A 22,154-nucleotide genomic window follows, 5' to 3' on the forward strand; every position below is an offset into this window, starting at 1 on the left:
TCAGTAACCGTGAGAGAAAAAAGGGTATTTGCTTATGTGCTCTCAGAGCCTCTGAGAAACCCAACGTCATTTTCCTGTCAGAAAATGCAATCGATGAAGCTGTGTAATAAACGCGTATTTTAAAACGTCAAGTAACGCGTTAGACCTGTACAATTACAATAAAAGACTCACATAAAGCGTACAAAACAATAGTAAACACCGCTTACTAACCTGTAAATTTCGGACCTTACGACTTCTCCACACTTCTGACTACTTACTGTTTCTTCTCAGGTTTTCACGGGCGATTCTCTTCATACGTAACCGGACACTAGCGCCACCTACTGATTGGAGTTGGTTGGCGTTATGTTATAAAAAGTTGCTTTTGAAAATTTAAAAAGAAAAATAGTCATTATACAAAACTAGATCACATGTATAATTTGTCGCTTGCTTAATTAAAAAATACTATTATGGATAAAAAGTCATTACAAATCTGTAATAAAAAAGGGAAACGCTAAAGTAGGATAAGGAAAAAGTGAGCTCGTCGGCCACCGTACCAGGCCGTGCGGGTTTCTCGCGATAGTCTTCTGTGGCGAGAAAGGAGGCGAAGCTATAATGGTAACGTTTTATTAGCTTTGTGTACTGACAGTTTAGCACCCAGTTAGCCACAAGAGGAAGTATATAACTGTTGTCATGGTAAGGTTTTGTTTTGTCGCAGTTAAATACATCTTTCAGTATGTGTACATACTTGCTCAGTCAGTAATAAGGGACTTTATGTCATCTCTGACTGTCTTTCCTTATCGTTAGCTTGCATTTTAGAAACAGGGTCCAACACAGTCTCTATAATAGATATAATCGTTGCTCTATCAGACGCTTGACGTTATTGTTACATTGTGTTTTATTGATTATATTATATAAGGATCGACAGGTTTCTAACTGACGTTAATCAGAGTAGTGTCAAGAGAATAATAATGAGGGAGAATCACTGACTATCGTCACTAGCTTCTTCGCAGATTGTTCAGAAATGACTTGGGCCCAGTATCCACCTTGTTGTTGTCACTGGTTCTGTCAGATGTCACAATGTGATCTTTTTACCAATATTTATCAAGGAAATGTTTCCTGAGAGGCTGGGACTGGGAGACCTCCTGTAGTCATCTTCTTCAAGGTGCGTTTGAAGATGTAGCCAAGCGTGGACTGGGTCATCACTCTCTCTCTCTCACCTTGACATCTATGTTCATGCATAATCAGCACGTCCTCATCCACTAAAAACTACCTTCCAAACTTTGGAGGAGTTTCCTCTCCAATCAGGGCTGCCTAGTGTGTCCCTCGACCATCCTCAGTCAATCCTGTCCTGATTGAAGCCATGCTGTTCTCTCTGAGGGAACTGGTCCAGTGGCTGGGCTTTGCCACCTTTGAACTGTTTCTCCACTTGTTAGCGTTGCTGGTTTTCAGTATGCTGGTTGCTCTAAAAGCTGACATGTCCACATCCACACTGAGCTGGTGGATGGTCTTCATCCCCCTGTTTGCAGCTGATGGACTCAGCACCTACTTCACAACCATTGTATCGATCCGTCTTTACCAGGAGAATGAGAAGCGACTGGCAGTGCTGCGACTCCTTTGGGTACTTACGGTGCTCAGCCTGAAGTTGGTGTGTGAGGTGCTGTTGTGCCAGAAGTTGGCAGAACAGGAACAAGCCAGGGACCTTTGGTTTGGCCTTATTGTCTCACCGCTGTTCATTCTGCTGCAGCTGCTAATGATACGAGCATGCCGTGTTAACTGAGTGGCAGTTAGTGGTTGTTCTTTTTGCATCACCAATGGTACAGGAGCAAAGAGCCATCTTCATCAGCTGTTAGTGAAAGATTTTTTTTTTCAGGGGCTCAATGTCACCTTTTTACAAAAAACATAATTACATTCCAGGTCACATTAGAATTGAGAAATCAGGAACAGATGATCTGTATTGTGTTCATTAATGGTGAAAATAGGTGAAGCGAACACTTTGAAACGGTCCGTTTTTCCCCAGCAGTAAGTCAGCTCCCTCAATTAAGTCTCGCCACAGAATGAAATAGAATTTTTTTTTTTTTTTTTTTTTACCAAGAGTCGTTTGTGTGCACACATCCTTTCTTGCAGATTCATTTGTAAAATATGTAATGTAATGCCTTATGTATGTGCTGCATGTATTAAGTCCTCATTTTAAGGTAATTACTGTGGTGAAATTATAAATATATTGACTTTTAGAATGAAGTCCATTTCATCTTATGTATTTGTTATAGCACGCTTATCGCCGTCTTTATATACATGTAAATAAACCATCAACATTTATCCAATTTTGTGTCAAGGACAACTGATTTTTTTAGTCCCTGTGCTTTCTCTCTCTGGCCACAAGGAGGTGACACTGCCTTCTTGTTAATACTGTTTCTAATTATATCTATTCTGGTGATGTCTGGGTCAATATACAGTGCACTTACCAAACATCAGTAACCAGTTTCAAAGTCTCGTACAATATCAACCTCGTGTTTTAAATCAATGTTGTCTGTCATTTATTATGACTTGAACACTTGGCAGACTCAAATGCACACTACTGTGTAGATAGAGTATTAAAGCTCACATTTTTGTTGTTGCTATAGCAATTCATGATGAAATTTAAAGTAATATTGAATTAATGTTTTGGTATGCAGTGACTATAATATTGTAATTTGAATGTCATATCTGTGGTTATGGTATAAGCAGCATTTGAGTCATTGTTAAAAAGTTCAACCGACTTGTCTAAGTACTTCCTCAATAGCCTGTCCTCAATTTTGTCTTGTCACATCATGATTGCTGTACACAGGGTCCAGTCTGAAACAGACAGTACCTACTGTATAGTATCTCCTATGTGCTACAAACCTCTGAACCAGGTTTTGTAGACATTGCCTTAAGTCTATATTTGAAAAATGGACGAATGCCGTTCAACACATCCGTTCTGCCATTTGGTCTATATTTACAAAGATAAAATTTGATGATATTATCTGTTTTAAAGTTAATGAAGAGTTGGTTTACCTATGTGATCCCTTGTTTGCACTGTATTACAGTATGTAAAAATCTGTATTTTATTTAGGCTGCTCTCACCTATGTGAATTGGGTGATCAAAATCAGCATAATGCAACTGAATTCTGTATTTTGTATTAGAATTGAGTAAACACACATGCGCAAGACACTTTTTTTTTACTAGACCCAGACAAAAAGTTTTTATTCTGTCATTATCTTTTGAAAGAATTAAAGAATGTATACTGTACATATAACATATAACTTTTTTTCTTTACTTTTCTGTCTTTTTCACACTTTTACTGCATGTTGCTCCATCTTTGCCTATTTAAGGTCAGTTACCAATAACTATTTATTTCGGAATATATATACTACATAAATAATAGTAGTATTACAGTTACATTATGCTCATATATTTTATTTATAACTCTAGAAGTACTGTAAAAACAAGGGTCAAATAATTCTTAATACATCACCCATCATTTTTTATCAAACGTCGCTGCAGGTGTTCAAGGTTGTGCCAATAGTCCATAAATTACTAGATGGAAACATAGTGGACTGGATAACTACTAATATAATTACTGGTTTTGATAAATGTCTGTCCACAGTAATATGCATTGTGTTTTTGAGAATTATTTAGCATTATTTCTTACAGTGCAAATTAATTCACCTATTATGACACGTTTATTTCTTGAATATTTATAATCACATTGACATTACATCATGATAAAGAATAAACCTTTTGAATAGTCCTCCTCGGATATTCGACAATTGGCATCACCAGAAAATGCTGAATCAACAGACGTCATCCTCCTCACCCCCAGACCAAGAACAAAGTTCTGTACCACTGTTTAGCTTTGTTTAGCTGCATGAAAACTGAATGCATTTTTGAGAGGAAGGTGATCCAAATATTACAAATCAACAATGAATTAGTAACAATATTAACAACTAAGTGATGGAAGCGTAGTAAAATTGTTACGCAAAAGGTCATACAAACATAACAGAGCATACCTCCCACCGTGGTGATTCTTGTAATTGACCTTTAGACGGGTGTTTTAACTAGCCAGAGAGCAGCATAAACACAACAAACTCGGATAATGAAACCTACAGACAATTAATACGTAATGCATCCTGTAACGGTGTTAAAATGTACCTTAACACAGGGAAAGCAGAGCTGAACCTTAACGCAACACGTGATTGACGGGGTTTCCTTTCCCAGTCAACAATTGAAACGAGAGGGGCCTACGTCACTGCGCAGCGTCTGATTAAGTGGGAGGGGTGTGTCTGTAAATCAGAGCAACCAATCAGAGACCTGAAGGGACGGACAGGCAGAAGCTCGTGCTTCTGAGGAGGGAGGGGCCGCGTTCTGGGCTGTGGGGGGAGTGAGAGCCGGGGACAGGGAGAGGAGATAGAAAAAAGAGACGACAGGGATGTGTGAGAGTATGCGGTGATCGGTGCTGCAGGAGAAGTCAAAGCCGGATACAGGTTTTATAGCCGCCCCGGACTGCGGCCACACCGCCTCGGAGCCTGCCCCTCTCCTCTTCATCTCCTCCACACAACCTTCCGCAATGTCTAGCGGAGGAGATATACGCCTGCTCCGCCAAGAGGCCGGCCAAGAAAGCCCGAGGATGCCGGCCTGGAAGCGAGAGATCCTGGAGAGGAGGAAGGCGAAGGGCGGCGGGTTTGGAGGAGCCGGTTCTGGCGAGACAAGCCCCGGCGGTGCGGCCCCGCAGCGAGTTAACGGCGAGCTGACCGGAAACGCGAGCAGCGGCGTATCGACGAAAGATGGTGAACCGGGCGCTGGATCCGGGCGGAATTACACCATCACCACTGCCAGCCAACACTTCGCGAACAACAAAGAGGCACGAACGACACCGAGGGAGGAGGAGAGACACGAGAGCCTGGTGCTGCAAGAAAGCTTGGGCCCGCTGGAGGAAAACCCGTTCATGAAACTGGAGAAGGAACGGAGGAGGAGACAGGATCGGGAAAACGCTGCTCGTCCGGTCCAGCACATCCTGGAGCTGTACGGCAGCGTCCCCGGTATACGGACTATCCGCGCAGAGAACATTATCATAATTGAATCGGATCCAGATTACTTTCCTGAAGCTGTGGGAATAAAAGCCGGGTCCAAATGGCAACAAAACGGCGTCAGCAGTTATAGCTCATTGAATGACCTCCTGGACCGGAGAGGGAGTGCTGTTACTGAGATAAGAGCCAAGGAAGTGGTCATTTATGACACCACGTTAAGCAAGAGCGAGGAGAACTTGAGCACCCTGGGCCGCCCTGATCATGAGGTCCCGTCCTATAACACAGGTGAGGGTCAAGGCAGGGTTAGTCGGATGCTGCAGAAGTTTGACAGTAACTACGGGAAGCTACAGAAAAAGTCCCACAGCACAGAAAACCTGCTGGATCTGGATTGCAGTGCCACCAACAGGCCAAGACTCTGGCCCAAGCCACAGCCAGATCTGGTGCCAAAACCCAGGGCAGACCCATGGGCCAGCAGCCCGGATAGCAGCCAGTTCTCCTCACCTACCTTCCAGAGTTCCTGGTCTTCCAAACCAAAGCCACAGCCTGCTGTCTCTGAGCCAAACCCTACTGGGCCCCTTCAGCCTGTGTCTTCCTTCAGACAGCGATTTGAGGATGGTGGGAGCCATGGTGTATCTGTTGTCCCCAGAGATGAGACAGACAGAGCGATAACAAAATTCACCAGAGAGAGAGACTGGGAAGGTGCTGAGGTGCCATCCAAACCCAAGGTGCCATGTTCTCCCGAAAGTCATCTTGGCCATGCCGAGTGCCCCTCAAGCCCTATCTCACCTAAGGTGACACGCTCCTCGGCTGACTTCGAGATCCGTCCCTCTCCAAAACCAGACCTTGCCCGGATTCCTGACGGGGACACCCAGGCACGGGCCCTTGCAAACCTGCGCCTGCATTCCAAAAACTCCTTCACAGTGATCCCCAAGCGTCGTCTTTCTGCATCCGCAGCAAGCAGACCGGCGTCATCTGCCTCTACGAAGTCTTCCCCTTCTCCCAAAGTCACAGAGATGCCCACACCAGGAGTGCCAACCGCCCCGGCCCCTGCATCAGTTCCGACACCTCCCACCAGTAACGAGGAGAAACAGCAGCAGGAGAAAGAGGTGGGGAGGATAACAAGCCCATCCGAGCCTGAACCAGCTTCTTCTGTTGCCACAAGCCCTGCTCCTCCTTCGGCTGTAGAACCTCTGTCTCCACCTGCTGCTCTCACCCCATCTTCTCCTCCACCTGTTCCACGTTCATCCCCCTCATCCCCAGCTGTTCCGGGTTCACCTATTTTCTCGCCACATTCCCCATCTCCCACCTCTCCTACCCCATCTCGCAGTTCTTCGACGCCCTCTCCAGCTCCAGAGCAGCCCGTCATTGATCAGTTGCCAGTAACAAACATTGATGATATTGATGTGGAGCCTCCACAACACCTCCCTGTTCCAAGTCCTATGGTGCAGAGGAGAAAGGGGAACACCTTCACTGTGGTGCCTAAACGTAGGGTTGAGCCAGAGGTCCAGCAGAGCTCACCTGAGCCCCAGCAGGAAGCGTCAATAGAGGCGCCACCAGGATCCACGCCCCGACAGGCCCCCTATTCACACCTTGGCTCCCTGCTGAAGAAGCGCTACCCTGCTGTGGAGGAGATCGAGGTCATCGGTGGATACCTCTCCCTTAAAAAGTCCTGTCTCTCCAAGATGGGCTCTTTGGGCAAAAAGGTAAGAGGAAGCATCTATCAGCGACACAGCAGGTTTCCTTTTTGCCCATCTGCCTCCTATTTGTTCAATCAGGTCAATGCCACTCTAGTCACGTGTGCTCACCAAGGTTTCAACTTATTTCAGCTTATGATTAGTCCTCACATCTATTTTTCTGTGTTGTAGTGCAGGTTTGCACTTACTTCTAAATCTCCACCTCCTATCACTTGACCTGCTCTTCGCCCTTGATGCCTAATTGGCTTAAATGTGTTTATGCAACCGCTTGGAATAACACACAGTAGCTTTTCCTGTGGATCTCTGTGCCACAAACGCATGCTGTTTGTTACACAGCACATTATTGGGTTAGGTGGCCTAGTAGCCTATTGATTCAGCAGTTTCTTCAAGGCTGTATTCACCTCTCAGGATTTGTCTTAGGTCTTGTCCCATCCTAGAGACAGAGAAACATGTTAGTGTTTCTTTTAAAGATGAATGAATTTATTTTTCTTTAAATCTAAGATATCCCCCCAGTGTAATTGCAAATCATAATTAAATGATAGTAAATTGTATTTGGGCTTCACAATTATCTTATAATTACACGCAGATATCTGGGACTCAGTTGTTGAAGGTCTTCCTGCAAATTGCTTCTGTTTCATCTATGTTAGGGATTCAATTAACAACAATCTTTATAATTAATTTTGGCATGCTGCTTTCACATTCAGCAGCAGTGCCGAGCAGTGTTATCAGCATGTTGGTGTTTTTGTTGCCCTGGTATCTCTAATAAAGAAAGAGACAAGTCGCAGCCTCCGGTCTGAATATTTACTGTTACAACACATGCAGTGGAGCTCTGGTTTAGGTTCTCAGGCTGGGGCTCAATTAACCACAAACACATCCAAGCATATCCAGGCTGAGAATTTCTGGACTGGATCTGATTTTTGGTGGAATGCTTATAAGAAGAGTTTTAACAAGGACACAGTTACATCACAGCACGATATTTACTGAACTGCAAAGCAGCTCTGGTGCTGAATACCTTGGGCTGTTCTTCAATGTAGGTTGGTGTGTCAGCCTCTCAGACGTTGGGCCACAAGCCTGTTTCCTTGACCTGATCTGTCGTAATGCTCTCGTAGTAAATCCACGTACCTCCCACAAACTCAGGCCATTAATAATTACATTTATCTTTACATTTGAACATTATCAAGAAAAGCTTTTGCTTCTGTTTTAATATTTGATCTTACATCTTTATTGACTGTGCATTATTTGCATCGGTTTTGCATTCTGTATCCCCAACATATGTTGGTACTATAGTATTTCTTGTTCCATTAAACCATAATAACATACTGTATCCTAAAGGTTTGTGATAGAAATACTTTTTAGGTTCTTATACTGTAACAGAATGACAGATGCAGACAGTTCCTATGGTATAACACAGTTAAAACCAGGATGATGACATTCATACAGTAACTGCTGCACTGTTCATTTGAATGTGAACTTGTAGCCATTTCTTCACATTTCCAAACACATCAGAGTCATATATTTAGTATCAGTGGGATTTGATCCACAGTAAGATTCAAAATGAAAAGTCTTTGTGAAGCTCGCGAGCATATCATGGCTTTATAATGCGCATGACTGTATGATGAACTTTATGATTATGATGGACTCAGCTCCTTGTTCAGCCTTCTTGTGGTGTATTCTTTGTTTTGTGCATGTGGACCGGCAGTGAGTGTGGCCATGGGCGCATGCCGTCTTTTTTCCCTGCTGCACAAACCAACTTTCTCCTTCTTGGTCAACATCAGGGTCCAGATCTTTTTTCTCATGGCATGGCCAGCACAAAAGCAGCCAGGCTTAGCCAGGCCTGTTTAATTTTTGTGGAATTTTTCTGCAGTGCCGTTTGTGTGTGACAGAGACCTCAGAGAACGGCCCCAGCACAGTTTTCTGAATGGGGGGGGGTCTCATTTTCCAACAAAAAATTTTAATGATGATCTTGGCTGGAAAAGAATGTTCCATGTGCACATTACACACAGTTTGACACAGTTTCACATTTCTGACACACATTTATGGTAAATTACAATTACTTTGTCAAACTACTGTAATAATTACTGTAGGTCTAATCTAGAGGATTATGTCTTTGTACAGTAATTTAAAGTGATGCTTAGACCACAGAGCATTCGCTCAACTCCAACGCTTGTGTAAAACACTTGCACCTGAGCTCACAACTCTTTATTGAATGTTCAATAAATAGTATTTAAAGTAATTCAGTGGCACAGTTATGTACAGTGGCTGCCAGTGCTGCTCTCTTACAGCTAAAATGATCTGGGTCTGACTCTACTGTATATCCTTGCTGTGCCCGCATGGATAGCTCTGCCTGCGCCAACAGTCCACAGACATGTGGTTGGGATAGTTGTCAACCACTGCCCAGACAGCTCTGATTGGCTCCATCACCCCTTCTGTTATTGGAAAAGCATTCTGTTTACCTCTGTTGGTCAATGCTGTTCTGTCCTGATAATATCAATTTTTTTCTTTTAAACTTTTGACTGTGTTTGTGTTTAAACAAAACTGCACACCCTGACCCTTGAATAACCCTTGATTAACTACTGCTTCAAGGACTGACTACCTATTGATCATATTGATGTATGGCCACTGTACCTCTACACAAGTCTTGTATTTTTGTTCTCCTGGTTCCGTAGGTTAAACCCCCCGTTCCAACTGTTTAAAGGCTGCGTTCCACATGAAAGCCAATGAAAGGGCATACTCTTACATTTACATTGTCTTGCCGGGCTACAGGTGTGAAAGTCCATTGTGTTTAATTATTTACCACGCAGCGGACAATCCCCATCTCTCCTCCCTTACACTTCCTGAACTCTTCCACACAAACCCTGTCTGAAAAGAACGATTAGTAAGAACAACCAGGTGCCTCAGCCTTTGCCTTTTTTGTTGTTTTTTCATGTAGCGTGGGGTAAAATGAGAACTGAAGTTAAGCCAAGAGGCTGAGTAGTTGAACCTTCCATCATATATGCTGCAGTTCCAGCTGAAAGCTGAAGTAATTTAATGAAACAGATGGTGGCTAAAGAGGCCTGAGTATCATTTTTGTCTCACTTCCTGTAGGTTGTCATTGAGACTCTGCGTCTCTCACCACTCCTCTTTTCCTGCCTCAGCGGTGTGTAATTATTGTATAAATGCTTCAGGACACACCAGAATTGTAACTATTTACTTGAGATACTTTTTAATGACAGACAGAAGAATCCAGGTTAAATGTTCACGAGGGTGTCCTTGGGTGACGGTTCTACTGCAAACTAAAAAACTGCTTTCACACTGAGTGTTTTTCTTTGATGGGGGGGGGGGGGGGCTTGTTTTATTATTGGTATCACTGAACAGCCTTTCTTTTAACCACAAGCTTGTCATTTCCTCCAAAGAGTCTGTGGCTAAAGCGTGTAGACACTCAAACGCACTTTGTCTTTAACGCTCCTTCACTCTGTGAACACTCCTTCACTCACACACACATACACACAGATATTTTGTGCAGAGAGAAAGTTTATACATAAACACTTGCATATAAATACACATTGCAGGTTTTGCACACAGCCCCCAGGCTCAAGTAGAAGCCTGCAAAGTCTGTGTAATTAGAATTCAGCCAGCAAAGCCCCACTATCATAGTCATGTTTAATTCAGTGTGTGTGTGTGTGTATGTGTATGTGTATGTGTGTGTGTGTGTGTGTGTGTGTGTGTGTGTGTGTGTGTGTGTGTGTGTGTGTGTGTGTGTGTGTGGGTGGGGTGTGTGTGTGAGAGAGAGAGAGAGAGAGAGAGAGAGAGAGAGAGAGAGAGAGAGAGAGAGAGAAAAAGAGAGAGAGAGAGAGAGAGAGAGAGAGAGAGTAGGGAGAGGAGATAATGAGCCTAAAAGTAGAGTTTGGTGCTTTTTCAAAGTTCTTTAATAGAACCTGTGGTTGGCTAAAGGAAGCAGACACACACAGGACCTGTCTTTTTCACAGAGCAGTGTTTGCCTCCATATGCTGCTAGGATCAATCAGTTGGGTTACATTGGTCAGACAGTGCAGGTTAAAGGTGACCTACTGTATCTGTAGAGCCAATTCTAGCTCCTCTATTATAAATGCTCTAAAGGGCTCTTCAGTACAAAATGTAAATCATATTCAAATATTCCCCACATGGGTCTTGTGTAACGCACCTGCATGTTTTTGTGGTTGACAGGACATCGTCTATGAATAGCATGTGTTAGAATTGTACAGGTTGCTGTCAATTTGGCTTTCTGTTTCACTACCTTGCCCACCTTTGTCTGACTGTCTGCCTTCTCCTCCACTCTCTTGTTTCCCACTGTCATATATCCACGGCAGCGGTCACCAGGGCAACATGAGCCGCAGCCATTCTATCCTGTTATTAGGATTCAAGGATAAGGACTCTCTCCCGCTCTCTCTCTCTCTCTCTCTCTCTCTCTCTCTCTCTCTCTCTCTCTCTCTCTCTCTCTCTCTCTCTCGCTCTCTCTTTCTATCTTTTTCTCTGTGACTGTCTCAAACACAAACACACAAACTCTGCGACATACGTTTGTAACCGACGGATAAGTAGCTGTTTAGCACACAAGCGACATGTCATCTGAGGGAGATGTTTATGGGGCTCCTGGTGAGCGCGTTCTGTAATCAGCAGGCCTAAATCAGTGTTCCTGTGGGTGGAGGTCCAAACTGCTCAGCCTTTTGAGGTCCTCATGTGAGGGCAGGGTTGGTCCGAGCGAAGGATCAAAACTGTTTTCTTTCTTTTACTTGTCTGTGTGTGTTTTTAACCTTATCTTAGATCATCTTGTTCTCTTGTCTAGACGTTTTGCTAACACACACGGTAGCATCCTGATGAGGCTGCTTAGCAGGTAATGCTTACCCTGCTCATGGCTAAGAGGATGTGACACACTTCTTCATCTTCTTCTTCATCTTTTAGGTTCTTAATAAATATGTTTCTGTCTTTGTTTAGCAAATAGCCTTATTGATACAAACAGGGAAACATCTCTTCTCTCCCACCTTATGTCTTTATCTGACAGGGAGACTTTAACACACACCCTCTCAAGCACACTATTTCTACAGTGACTCACACCGTCTTGAGACACGGCAGTGTAAACACAAATTTTCACATTTGGCAGTTTGTTTGCCCACGCTTTAACCAACCAGCACCAACCACCTACACATGCAAAGTGTTTTCACAGTTGTATCACTGACTCATGCTAGCACTTGAAACATTTTGAACCGATTCAACTTTACACATGATAAGAAATCTGTTGACACCTACACAAGAGTGACCTGATAAAAAAAAAAAAAAATATATATATATATATATATATATATATATATATATATATATAGAAATCTCTTATCAGGTTTTTTCTAAACTAAATTTTGATTTTGACTCTGACACAAAATCCAACATTTGAATAATAAAACTTCAATACCAAAAATTTAAATCAACAAAGCAAGCATAGAAGTTAGTTCCAACATGAAGATCTGCAGCAGCTTCAGTCAACCTGACTGTAAGAAACCCATGAAGACACAGGAGAACATGTAAACTCCTCAGAGACTCCTGGGCTCCTTCTGGCTCTGAGGCAACAGTGACAACCACTAAAAACCATGTCGTCACATTTTAATGCACTATGTAGCGAACGACATGATTCGCAGCCAGCTGAGGCTCGTGACTTTCTCCTGCTGCCGCTTGGTTTGTTTTCTCCAGCATTTCGCCAACTTTTGCGTTATTTTTTATGCTCATTTATTAGTTTATTTAGTTATTTATTAATCAAATCTAATCTAATTTTTATTGATGAATTTCTGTCATCGATTATTATGGATTCGTTGCAGCCCTAGTTTCAACTCCAGTGTGGACTGACCCTTACTCACTCACCTGAATGCTCTACGTTTGAGTTGGCTGTAGTTGTTTCTTGATTTTCTCACTATTTTGTGTCTTGCTCCTCTTGACACCAAGAGCAGCTGGCATTTAACAAATAATTTTCAAGGCTCTAAAGTTTCTTTAAGTGTCCAATTCATATTTCAAAATGAAGGGTATTCCATAAATGTTCCACTTTGACATTTGTACACTTTTGGGGGAATGCTTAATTGCAATAACTAAACACAGTGTCATTTAGTAACAGGCCTTCAAGCTGTTGTTGCTGAGTTGGATTGTTATTGCTACAGCTGCCGACCTCTGTCTTCTCTGCCTGATTTCCTTCTACCTCTGTCCTGTGGCGGGTCAGGCGTCTGAGTTTTTCACTCAAATTTCTGAATTTAACTTTTATTTCTGTTGTGTGCTGAATCTACAGTTACAGGACACACTGGCAGCTGGTAGATTTATGGCTATGTGAATAAGTCTCTAAATTTTAATCAGTCTTACTGTCTTTATGTGACACAGTCTCCTCAAACTGTGGAAGTGAAATGAAGATGGAGATAATTAGTTGTTTCACACTAGTATTTGTTCCAGAACAGTGAACTAGAAAGCCACAGGGTCAGCACGGTCAGTTTTTTTAGTTTATATACTAGTTTAACGTCTGCCAGTAGAACTTTGTCTCTGTCAGGGCCATGTCTGGCTCACACCATGTGGCAGGTGGACCTTTAGTTGAAGAATTGGTGAAAAACACCTGTTGTGCAGCTCTGGTTGCATTACTAGCAGCAGAATTAAGATAAGCTGTTAAATGGCAGTTTTAAGTTAAATTTCTCTACGTGTTTCTTCGGCAGACTCCTGTCATAACAGCAGCGCTGTTGATGAATGAATGAGCTGCTTACGTTTACAGTGTTTATGTATAAGGATTCCTTCAGTATGAAAAATAACACAGAACTTGCCTTGATCATGTGACACGTACAAGTACTAACCTACAAACCCTTGTTCTTGAGATTGATTATCTGAATTTGATTGATTCGGTCTAATAACATTTGGAAATCCAGGAAAACATATAAGCTCATTTATTTCCATCCCTGGACAAATAGACAAGGTTGCTGGTTCACCTGCTTCTCAACACCAAAGCAGGAGGATCATCTGTGTTGTTCTATTACTGGAATCTAGAAAAACAGTCTCAACATGTCATCTCAGTGCAAATGAGAAGCATTTATAGCAGAGAATTATGACACATCCACAATCAATATTCAGAAGTTGGATAAAAGTTAATCAACATGTACTGTTAAATGTTTAATGGAACAGTTTGTGTCAGTCTTAAATTTTGCACCTGATCATTAAGACCTTATCTAACGCTTTGTTTCCCTCCTAATTCACCAACACATTTAAAACACACATACACTTTAATATCCTGCCCTCAGGTACTAATGCAGCTGTAGCTAAACTCCTTAGCCAGTTCACTGTGATGCTATTCTAATATTATCTCTTTGCCTGGAGATTAGCTCTAATCAAGTGCCTGTTGGGCCACTCTAAGCCGCTGCATGCCGCTTGCTCGTTACCAGCCCTTCATGTGCGTTAGCAACAGTGTTTTGGCAAAATAAATGCGACAAATGAATGTTTCTCCACACCAGAGCACACACACTGAATGTAAGCAGGTGCATAGCCATTACCAGAACTGAACTATACATACTACACCCCATGGCACCTAACAATGCAGAGATAAACACAGCAGCACATTTTAAATCTGCGCACACCCAGTCTGAGGCATCCTGTGAACTGAAAGGTTCACATGCTGCTACACCCACAGCTGTTTGCTAGAGCTTTTCAATAGTGGAGAGTGTGCATGTGTGTGTGTGTGTGCGCACGTTCGTGTGTCCATTCAGAGACACTTTTTACCAATTGAGGACATGCCATGTTGGGTGGCCTGGAAAATTTCCTGGCACTGATACCATTGGTCGAGGCAACATTCACAAAGAAGCGATCTCTAGTCCCCAAGTCCCTGTGTGCCACATACACAACATGCAAACAGGAACCGATAGACCATTTTAAAAAGAATACATTTTTCTCAGCTTAATGTCTTTCCAGTTTAGTGTCTCACTTTTTATCATAACAGTACCTGTTTCTGCAGAGATCCTTAATCCTGAACAGCCAGTAACCTGAAATAATTGTCAAAACTTCCTCAACAATTTGCATTACAAGTCTACAGTCTTACATACTTTAATCACTCATATTAACGCTACAATACCCTGAAGACTTTGACTTGAGAGTGACAGTGGTTGGTGTCACAGCCCGAGGACAGAGAGATGCCATTATGCAATTTAATTATAGAGATGAAAAACGCCCACAACTGAATCACAAGCACGACTAGCAGCCAGATGGGTTTGGTTAAACAACTACAATGTAAAGTCAGACAGAGGACAGAAGGTAAGAAAGGCCCTTCAGAGTCTCATGAGAAGAGGGCTGCGGGGCCAGATAAAAAGAAAAGGGAAAAGGGAAACAGCCTGATTTATTGATACAGTAGGCTCACCCTGGGGCTTCTTCTGTAACAGGATCCCAGTGTAGAAAGACACACTTGACATGGTCTAAGATTTAAAACAGAAAATGTCAAGAAAGATGTTTGGGGGAACAAAAATAGTGTCTTTTCTTTGTACACAACATAGAAAGAGAGCCTGTATCTAGAGCACTGGGTTTGAAGTGAGGGCTGTGCTGTTAACATGGCTGAATACTAATGTTTCCTCTTGGCTGCCAGAAGACAAAAAGTCAGAAGTAGACACTGATTTATAAGATAAAAGTCCAGTGTATGATAAGTAAGATGACAATAGTATTATTTGTTTACTCAGTATTAAGAGGTTCAATGCTTACTGGACCCTTAATAATAATAAAGAAGCTAAATGCAGTGGGCTGTGATGACCTTGTGGCTAAGAATCATTTGGTGGATAATTGTTTCAGAGGCAATGGTTGCAAATGTCAATATGAAAGCAAAACAGTACATCCTTGTTTTCTTATAGATGTATTACCAAATATCATGATATGGCATCATGTAATTATTTTATGTGCTATATAAATCAAAGTCCAAAAACACTATAGTAAATATCAGTTCATTCTCTAATCAATGCATGACTATTTAAACCCCCAGCAATCCAGCTGGTTCAAAGAGGCAAGCCAGTGATGACGTGATAGCATCTTTCTTCCGCTAAATAAGTGTTTTAAGATGAAATGTTTGATCAGAGTTCTCACGATCCCTATAGGGATATAGCAGTTCAGAAGATGAGGCAGCGTTTGAGTAGTATTTTTGTTATATATATAGTTGAGAGATTACCAGAGACGACTATAGAGGCAGAAAATAAATTTGGCCCCTTAAGCCTTAAAAGTAGTTATATTGTTTTATTTTTTTACTAGCTGGATGGATACTTGTTTGTAGTTATAAATAGGCATCGTCCAAGTTAAGCTCTAGACAAAATTTCCTGGCACTTGGTTGTTGTATTTTCCTCCACGGTGCCAGATAAACATTATTTAATACTAAGTAGTTAATGAAAACCAAATGTGTCGTTATTCCTTTCTTGCTTTCAGCTCAAAATCTCCTTCAACGAGTCGAGTCTCCACAGCACATACGAGTATCCTTCGGAGAGCAGCGTCTGGGACAGCGGGGACGAGGACGAGGACGAGAAACAAGACAGGAAGGTTCCAGATGAGCAGCCCAGCATGGTGGGACGCATTCACATCCCTCGGCCCACCCTGACCAGCTCACCCACACACACAAGCAACAGCAACGGTAAGACTACACAACACAGACGGAGTGAGTCCATGAAACCCAGTAGACAACACTAAAACAATAATACAGTGTGATGCCAGAGACCCCTACTGGAACAAGTGTGAACTACATTTTTTAAAAGCGCATCATCTCATTGAGGCATTACTTTACTAAAAATGTTTGAAACTTTGCTTATTAACCGTGGTGGAAGAACGTGTTAACATGTAAATACCTTTGATTTTCTCACTTGTAGACCTGTCAAGCTACGTTCCCAAGCACTCATTGGACTTCAGCGCCTGGCAGGAGCACAAATGTGAAGAAAGTGTTTACCAGGAAGACAGCACTTCGCAACAGGCACAGATGACAGAAGAGGTCATGGTGAGTGAAACCACCTTCATTGACCAAGCGCTTATCAGATGGAAAGTCTGAGTGGACATTTTTCTATAATGGGAGGCAGGAAAACAAATACAGTAACACATAAGTTAGTAACTATAAAGTAAAACAGTAAAGTACACAAATCAAGGAAAACTAATGAGGCTTGACCAGATTAATGAAACAGTGTGTCTTCTCCTCAGCTCACGCCTGCAGACAGCTCCTCCCTGTCTGACTACAGCAGCGAGCCTGCTCTCTACTTCTGAGCAACCAGCTGTACAGTAGCATCACAACACCTGTAGGACCAGGTCTGATCTGCCTCCAGCTCTATACTGCAGCCGTCTATTAAGCACATGGCCTGGCCAGACAGGAACCTTTTTTTTTGTTTGTTTTATTTTATACTGTTTTCCTGCCACGATATCACTGCACTTCATATCGTCAACTGCACATCAGAGCAGACTCAGCACATCCTCAAAGCAGCTGGGCTGTCTTTTTTCTCCACCCATATCGAACCTGGACAGTTGATCTGTCAGCCTCCCATCCCTCGTCATCTTCACTAACAAGACCGAGAGAGACATCTGTATTCTCTTCCAGACTCCGGCTTTGTGTTTCTCCTGCTTTCAGCTCTGCACCCCAATGCTTGCTCTAAATTTTCTTTTAAGCAACAAGCAAATGAGCAGAATGCAAGTGGCAGGACAACATGAAGCCCCTGCCCCCAGTGCCCATGTGTAGTATTGCCACATTGACAAGTGTTCAGTGTTAGCATGTCATTAGGATGCGCTCCAGACATCTAAGGCTTGGAGCACAAATCTAGCTGCATAAAGCAGACTTAAACACACAAAAACAAAAAAAAGGTAAAGGGTGCCACAATGTAGTTTTGTCTTCTTTTTGTACTTGCATGTTTTGACCTCAGTTAGTTGGTTCTCGTTTACTGTACAGCTTCTGTATGACTTTAGTTTTTGGATCTTTTCTGGTAAACTATGCTGTATCTAAACTGCTGGACATCCGGTGCACAAGTGTAACAGCAAGCAAACTTCAACACAGCTTCCCCAGGGTTATGGCGGGGGGGTAGGGGACATATGCACGCCCGAGGAAGATCTCCATCAGACAGTAGCAACTCCGATCTCTGATAAACTACTTAAAAAAGTGACCTTGGCCAACAATGTCTGTATGTTCGTTTTGCTGACAGTAACAAGGACATTATACTGTAGAATGTTTTTGTATAACCTCTATAAAAGCATCTGTCTCATGTTAAACAGATGCTGAAACCTCCACTTTCCTGTGTATTTATTCCTGCTTACAGTTGAAGTTTGCATGCCTGGGACCTGCTCAAGTACAAAAAATGTTTTTTTAATGACAAGTTAGCTGGTGTGGAAGAAACCAGATGTTCTCTTCTCTTTTTGTTCTCCCTCAGTCTGACCTCGTACTTTGACATTCCACAGAGAAAGATGGCGGTTCATTGAAGAAACGAAGGAAACCATTCTAATCATTCATGATGTGGCATGTTTGTGGGCGTGAATGCCGGGTTGTGTGTTTGAAAGCATATTTAATGAGTTTTTTAATTAAGATGTTTTATATACAAGAATGCACCGAGTTTTCAGATAATTTTTTATTTGCTCATAATGCCAACTGATTCAGGTGATGCAGGAAGAGCCTCACTTCCTCACCCAAGACAGACCCCCATGGCCAGTATTATTGTACAGTTTCCATATTTTCATAAGTACATTTGTTTCTTACTGTCTTTTTTTTTTCCTACAATCAGATGAATATTGCTCAAGCTTGAGTTTGCTCCGACAACATTGTTTAACGAACTTAGGAATTATTCGCTTTGTCTGGATGTTAAATGTTTTTGCACTGTCATGCTTTTAGCTTTGTTTTGCACCTCATGAGAATGAAAAAATGAAATGTGCACTTAAAAGAAAATAAAGTCTGTTGGAAGAGTTTGTTTTAAAACAATAACTACTGTTGCTGTACAACCACTGGCTCTGTGGCAGATACAGTAGTTGAGAAAGAACTGTGAGACCCTGGTTGGCAGAGAAACATTTCTCAGACTTAGTTTTTCTTTTTTATCAAAATAAATTGAAGGTTTTGAAATAGAACTCTTTAAATGTACATGAATGCACTGCCAATGAATGCAAAGACCACTTTTTGAGCTGATTGTCAGAACAAACAGTAGACCAAGTGCAGCTTTCCAGACAGGGCCACAATGAAGGTGTTAATCCAATTTCTATGTTCCGGACCGGGGGTGCCCAATCCTGGTCCTCAAGAGCTACTGTCCTGTTGGTTTTCCAACTCTTCCTGTCCCAGCTAATACTGAATACCTTCACCAGGTGTGTTTATCCAATCAGCAGCTGACTGACACACCTGATCAAGGTAATCAGCAGAGTTGGAAAGCCAGCAGGACAGTAGCTCTCCAGGACCTGTTCTAGATGTTTGACTGTATTCTCAAGTTGTTTCCAATTCTCATTTAAAGTCATATAAAAATCTACTATTTCTAAAACACAGAGAACATTAAGTATAGTGGCTATATTTAAATAAGTCATCACACTTAAAATCATAAAAACAATTAAGTCAGACTATGTTTACAGTGACAGATAATGCATGTTTGTGTAAAGAACTTTAACTCAAACTATAAAAGGTTCTTTGAGGTGATTTTGGTTAGTAGAAAGCCCCTCTTGGACCTGCTGCAGCTGTGATGGTCATGTCTGTGGATCTGTGGTAACTGCTATCTTAAAAAAAACAAGGTGGTCTACTCTCTAAAGGAATTGTTCAGTCTCTTTCTTGGAACTGAAGGTCCAAAGAGGCAGAGTGAAATGTGGAAAAACTTCACTGATTGTCTTAACTGACACCAGCAAGAACTTTACTAATGGCCATTACTGGGACTGAGCGACATGTGCATGTGGGTGGGAGGCACAGCCTGTCTATGTTTTCCTAACCATCTCCTCCTGTTGCTAAATGAGCAGCTTACTTTGGTCATGCTGTAGTGAGACTGTGGTAGCCACTTTGTTATGTTCCCCCACATCTGTAAGTCTACATTGCAGGAGATGTGCTAACTGTAAAGTTATTGTTAATGACTGGTGAAAAAAGCAAAGTGATGTCATACTTGTACAAATGAAAGCTCAATAAATAGAAAACTTGGAGATGTAAATACTAAACATGTCATTTCTGTCCTAGCAAATATTCCTTACAGTTAACAAAACAAGGTGGTGTCTGCACACAACACAAGCATACATATTATCTGGTTTGTTGAAATTGTTATAGGAGTAGTAACAAACATTTATTGTAATAATGAATATACAAAAAAAACATATATTACAAATACTCCAGAGTATAACGTGTAAAAAGTGCCCAGTCGAGTGTGCTAACGTTATGACAAGAAAACTTTCACATCAGTGCTCCTTCCTGCAGGGTTCAGTGGCTTTACTAAGGTTTCCTGCTTCCTGCTTCAGGATGTTCAGAAGAGACTGAGAACTCTCCAGGATCTATAAAAAAAACACAACAATAACACATATGTAAAATCATGACCTACACCAGATCTAGCTGACAGGGTATGGTGTGTACTGGAAAAGGATTTACAGAGAAGCCAGGGGCAGCTTTGTTGTTTTTTAATAAGAGCAGCTTTGGAGGATTTGTTTGCAGTGATTACTGTAAACACTCAGGGAGTTCAGTATCAGTAAGTGGGATATCCCTTTGACAGATGAAAACATGGTGGTACGTATATCAATAACAAAAAGGCAGCACAGTCAGTTCTATTTCAGTTATTTATCAGGACATTATTCAACACAGATTAGAGATCTAAATTAATCCAAAGTCCAAAATTAAACAAATTAACTTTAGCAAGCTGTAAACAATAACATACTAAAGATGTTGTCCTGTAGGATTACTCAAATTATACTCAAATTTTATATACTGAATTGAGCAATAAAATCAGTAGATTAGCACTGGGTTCATAGTCCCTTGTAAATAACAAATACTGCATTAGGGTTGATGCGTAATCTTTTTAAAATGGTCAAAACACACCTTGGTGTATGCTGCCTCTGTCTCAGCGATGGTGCGATCAAAGGTGGCACGAGCAGCGAGTCTTTGAGCGAGGCTTTCATTGACCCTGCTCAGCTTTTCAGATAGGATGCGAATGTCATGCTGCAGTCTTTCCTTCTCCTCCTCCTCCTGCTTGATTTGACGGTTCAGCTCATCACGCTTTGAGCACAGCTCCTCGATACCTGACACAGACAAAAAGGTTCATTACATGAGCAATTTCAATCGATTAGTCAAGGGTTTTTAGTTTAAATAAGTCACACCTCATTTTAATAATTACACTCTGCACTACATTTATGTGAATTATATGCTTCAAAAGGCTACTGTGCATCAAATGAGAAAAAAAGATACTTAACATTTTTTAGTAGACACACTGCGATGTAAACCTTTATGACCAGTTCATTTCAAAAACATGAATGAATCTTTAAATATAAACTGACACAAAGATTGGTAGACCAGAAACAAGACCTAACACGGTATGGTCTACAGAGAGTAAAGGACTGGTTTCCACTATAATCTGCGCAGGTTAATCAGACTGCAGCTACACTAGTAAGAGTTAGGTTACTAGTGCTGGAACAGACAGAAACTGTGTCAAGAAATTAATCTGTAATAACTTTAAACTGTTTGGAAAATGTGTAAAAGAACTTTAAACAAAACAACACACACCAGTCGTTTATTACACGTAACTTTAGCTTGGTGATGTAGGACGAAAACAAACCACCGTGCAGTTAAATTAAACACTAATATTACAAAATGTTTAATAAAGACTGAAGCATTAAATAAAAGCCACTTAGCTTACATTTGACAAGTTCATTGTTGTACGTCTGTAGAGCAGCCGCTTGTTGGGTCATGTCGAACTTCTGTTAAACACTTTAATAACCTCAAGGACGTTATCTTCTTGTGCTCGCTATCAAAAACAAGCAACGCCTAGCATGTCATCTGTTCCGCTAAGCTAATAGCGATTAAACTAATAGATACAGCTCCAGGTGCTGCTAAGTGTTATAAGCTAAACGGCGAACGCACTTGGCGGGTTCCCTGGACAACTAAACCGAAGAGACTTCAACCGGATGTGACAGCGAGGTACGGACTTCTTTGTCTTCCGAATTAAGGTGTCCCCCGTTTAAGGTCCGTGTACGTTTTAACGGTTTGGTTTCCCACCAAATTAAAAGCTGGGAAAACGAGAAAACACGTCGTTTTTTCGTTTTTCCTCAAAACGGCTTCAAATCAACAATCAAACCAGACCATTTCTTTGTCCGGTTTTGAAACAAAAAAACTATTTTCGGCGGGTGCTTTGAATATGTTTTTTCGTTTTTCGTTCATATCAAGAGAAACAACAAAACGGAGTTTTTTTGTATTTTATCTTCTGGACAACTTATCCAGAAGACGGCTTGATTTCAGTCGGTATCGTCTGGATGGATGGATATAATGTAAATA

General features: G+C 41.7%; 4 protein-coding genes across 5 annotated transcripts in view; 2 read left to right on the forward strand and 2 right to left on the reverse strand.

The window, feature by feature from the left end:
* Nucleotides 1-343, reverse strand: part of alad (aminolevulinate dehydratase) — a 4,187-nt gene extending 3,844 nt beyond the window's left edge. Inside the window, exon 1 of the mRNA XM_029168776.2 lies at nucleotides 211-343. The gene's annotated coding sequence lies outside the window, so the exon portion shown is untranslated. The remainder of the gene's footprint in view (nucleotides 1-210) is intronic.
* A 168-nt stretch (nucleotides 344-511) lies between these two features.
* Nucleotides 512-2,300, forward strand: tmem203 (transmembrane protein 203). 2 transcript variants are annotated; one of them, XM_029168778.2, is made up of 2 exons: nucleotides 512-594; nucleotides 1,086-2,300. In XM_029168778.2, exon 2 carries the CDS (start codon nucleotides 1,340-1,342, stop codon nucleotides 1,754-1,756), a length of 417 nt encoding a protein of 138 aa, XP_029024611.1. In that variant the 5' UTR covers nucleotides 512-594; nucleotides 1,086-1,339; the 3' UTR covers nucleotides 1,757-2,300. The 2 variants fall into 2 exon arrangements, with proteins under 2 accessions (XP_029024611.1, XP_029024610.1); XM_029168777.3 differs by having other exon boundaries at nucleotides 521-672.
* Nucleotides 2,301-4,366: 2,066 nt separating this feature from the next.
* On the forward strand, nucleotides 4,367-19,840 carry tprn (taperin). Its single transcript, XM_029169144.2, has 4 exons — nucleotides 4,367-6,728; nucleotides 16,133-16,334; nucleotides 16,567-16,691; nucleotides 16,889-19,840. Exons 1-4 carry the CDS (start codon nucleotides 4,566-4,568, stop codon nucleotides 16,949-16,951), a joined length of 2,553 nt encoding a protein of 850 aa, XP_029024977.1. The 5' UTR covers nucleotides 4,367-4,565; the 3' UTR covers nucleotides 16,952-19,840.
* On the reverse strand, nucleotides 18,280-21,841 carry ssna1 (Sjogren syndrome nuclear autoantigen 1). The gene is made up of 3 exons (XM_029169145.3): nucleotides 21,520-21,841; nucleotides 20,706-20,905; nucleotides 18,280-20,167 (listed from the first exon to the last, which is right to left on the reverse strand). Exons 1-3 carry the CDS (start codon nucleotides 21,569-21,571, stop codon nucleotides 20,075-20,077), a joined length of 345 nt encoding a protein of 114 aa, XP_029024978.1. The 5' UTR covers nucleotides 21,572-21,841; the 3' UTR covers nucleotides 18,280-20,074.
* Between the last annotated feature and the right edge of the window lie 313 nt (nucleotides 21,842-22,154).

This window comes from Betta splendens, chromosome 12, assembly GCF_900634795.4.
Source record: "Betta splendens chromosome 12, fBetSpl5.4, whole genome shotgun sequence".
NCBI lineage: Eukaryota > Metazoa > Chordata > Actinopteri > Anabantiformes > Osphronemidae > Betta > Betta splendens.

What these genes read in the sequence shown, in the direction of transcription:
- ssna1 (XM_029169145.3), bottom strand. Translation starts at nt 21,571, where the DNA reads ATGACCCAACAAGCGGCTGCTCTACAGACGTACAACAATGAACTTGTC. An exon ending in CAACAATGAACTTGTCAAAT is followed by an intron (nt 20,906 to 21,519) that starts GTAAGCTAAGTG and finishes TGTCTGTGTCAG; the next exon opens with GTATCGAGGAGCTGTGCTCA. An exon ending in CAGAGGCAGCATACACCAAG is followed by an intron (nt 20,168 to 20,705) that starts GTGTGTTTTGAC and finishes TTTTTTTTATAG; the next exon opens with ATCCTGGAGAGTTCTCAGTC.
- tprn (XM_029169144.2), top strand. Translation starts at nt 4,566, where the DNA reads ATGTCTAGCGGAGGAGATATACGCCTGCTCCGCCAAGAGGCCGGCCAA. An exon ending in TGGGCTCTTTGGGCAAAAAG is followed by an intron (nt 6,729 to 16,132) that starts GTAAGAGGAAGC and finishes TCTTGCTTTCAG; the next exon opens with CTCAAAATCTCCTTCAACGA. An exon ending in ACACACAAGCAACAGCAACG is followed by an intron (nt 16,335 to 16,566) that starts GTAAGACTACAC and finishes TCTCACTTGTAG; the next exon opens with ACCTGTCAAGCTACGTTCCC.
- tmem203 (XM_029168778.2), top strand. Translation starts at nt 1,340, where the DNA reads ATGCTGTTCTCTCTGAGGGAACTGGTCCAGTGGCTGGGCTTTGCCACC.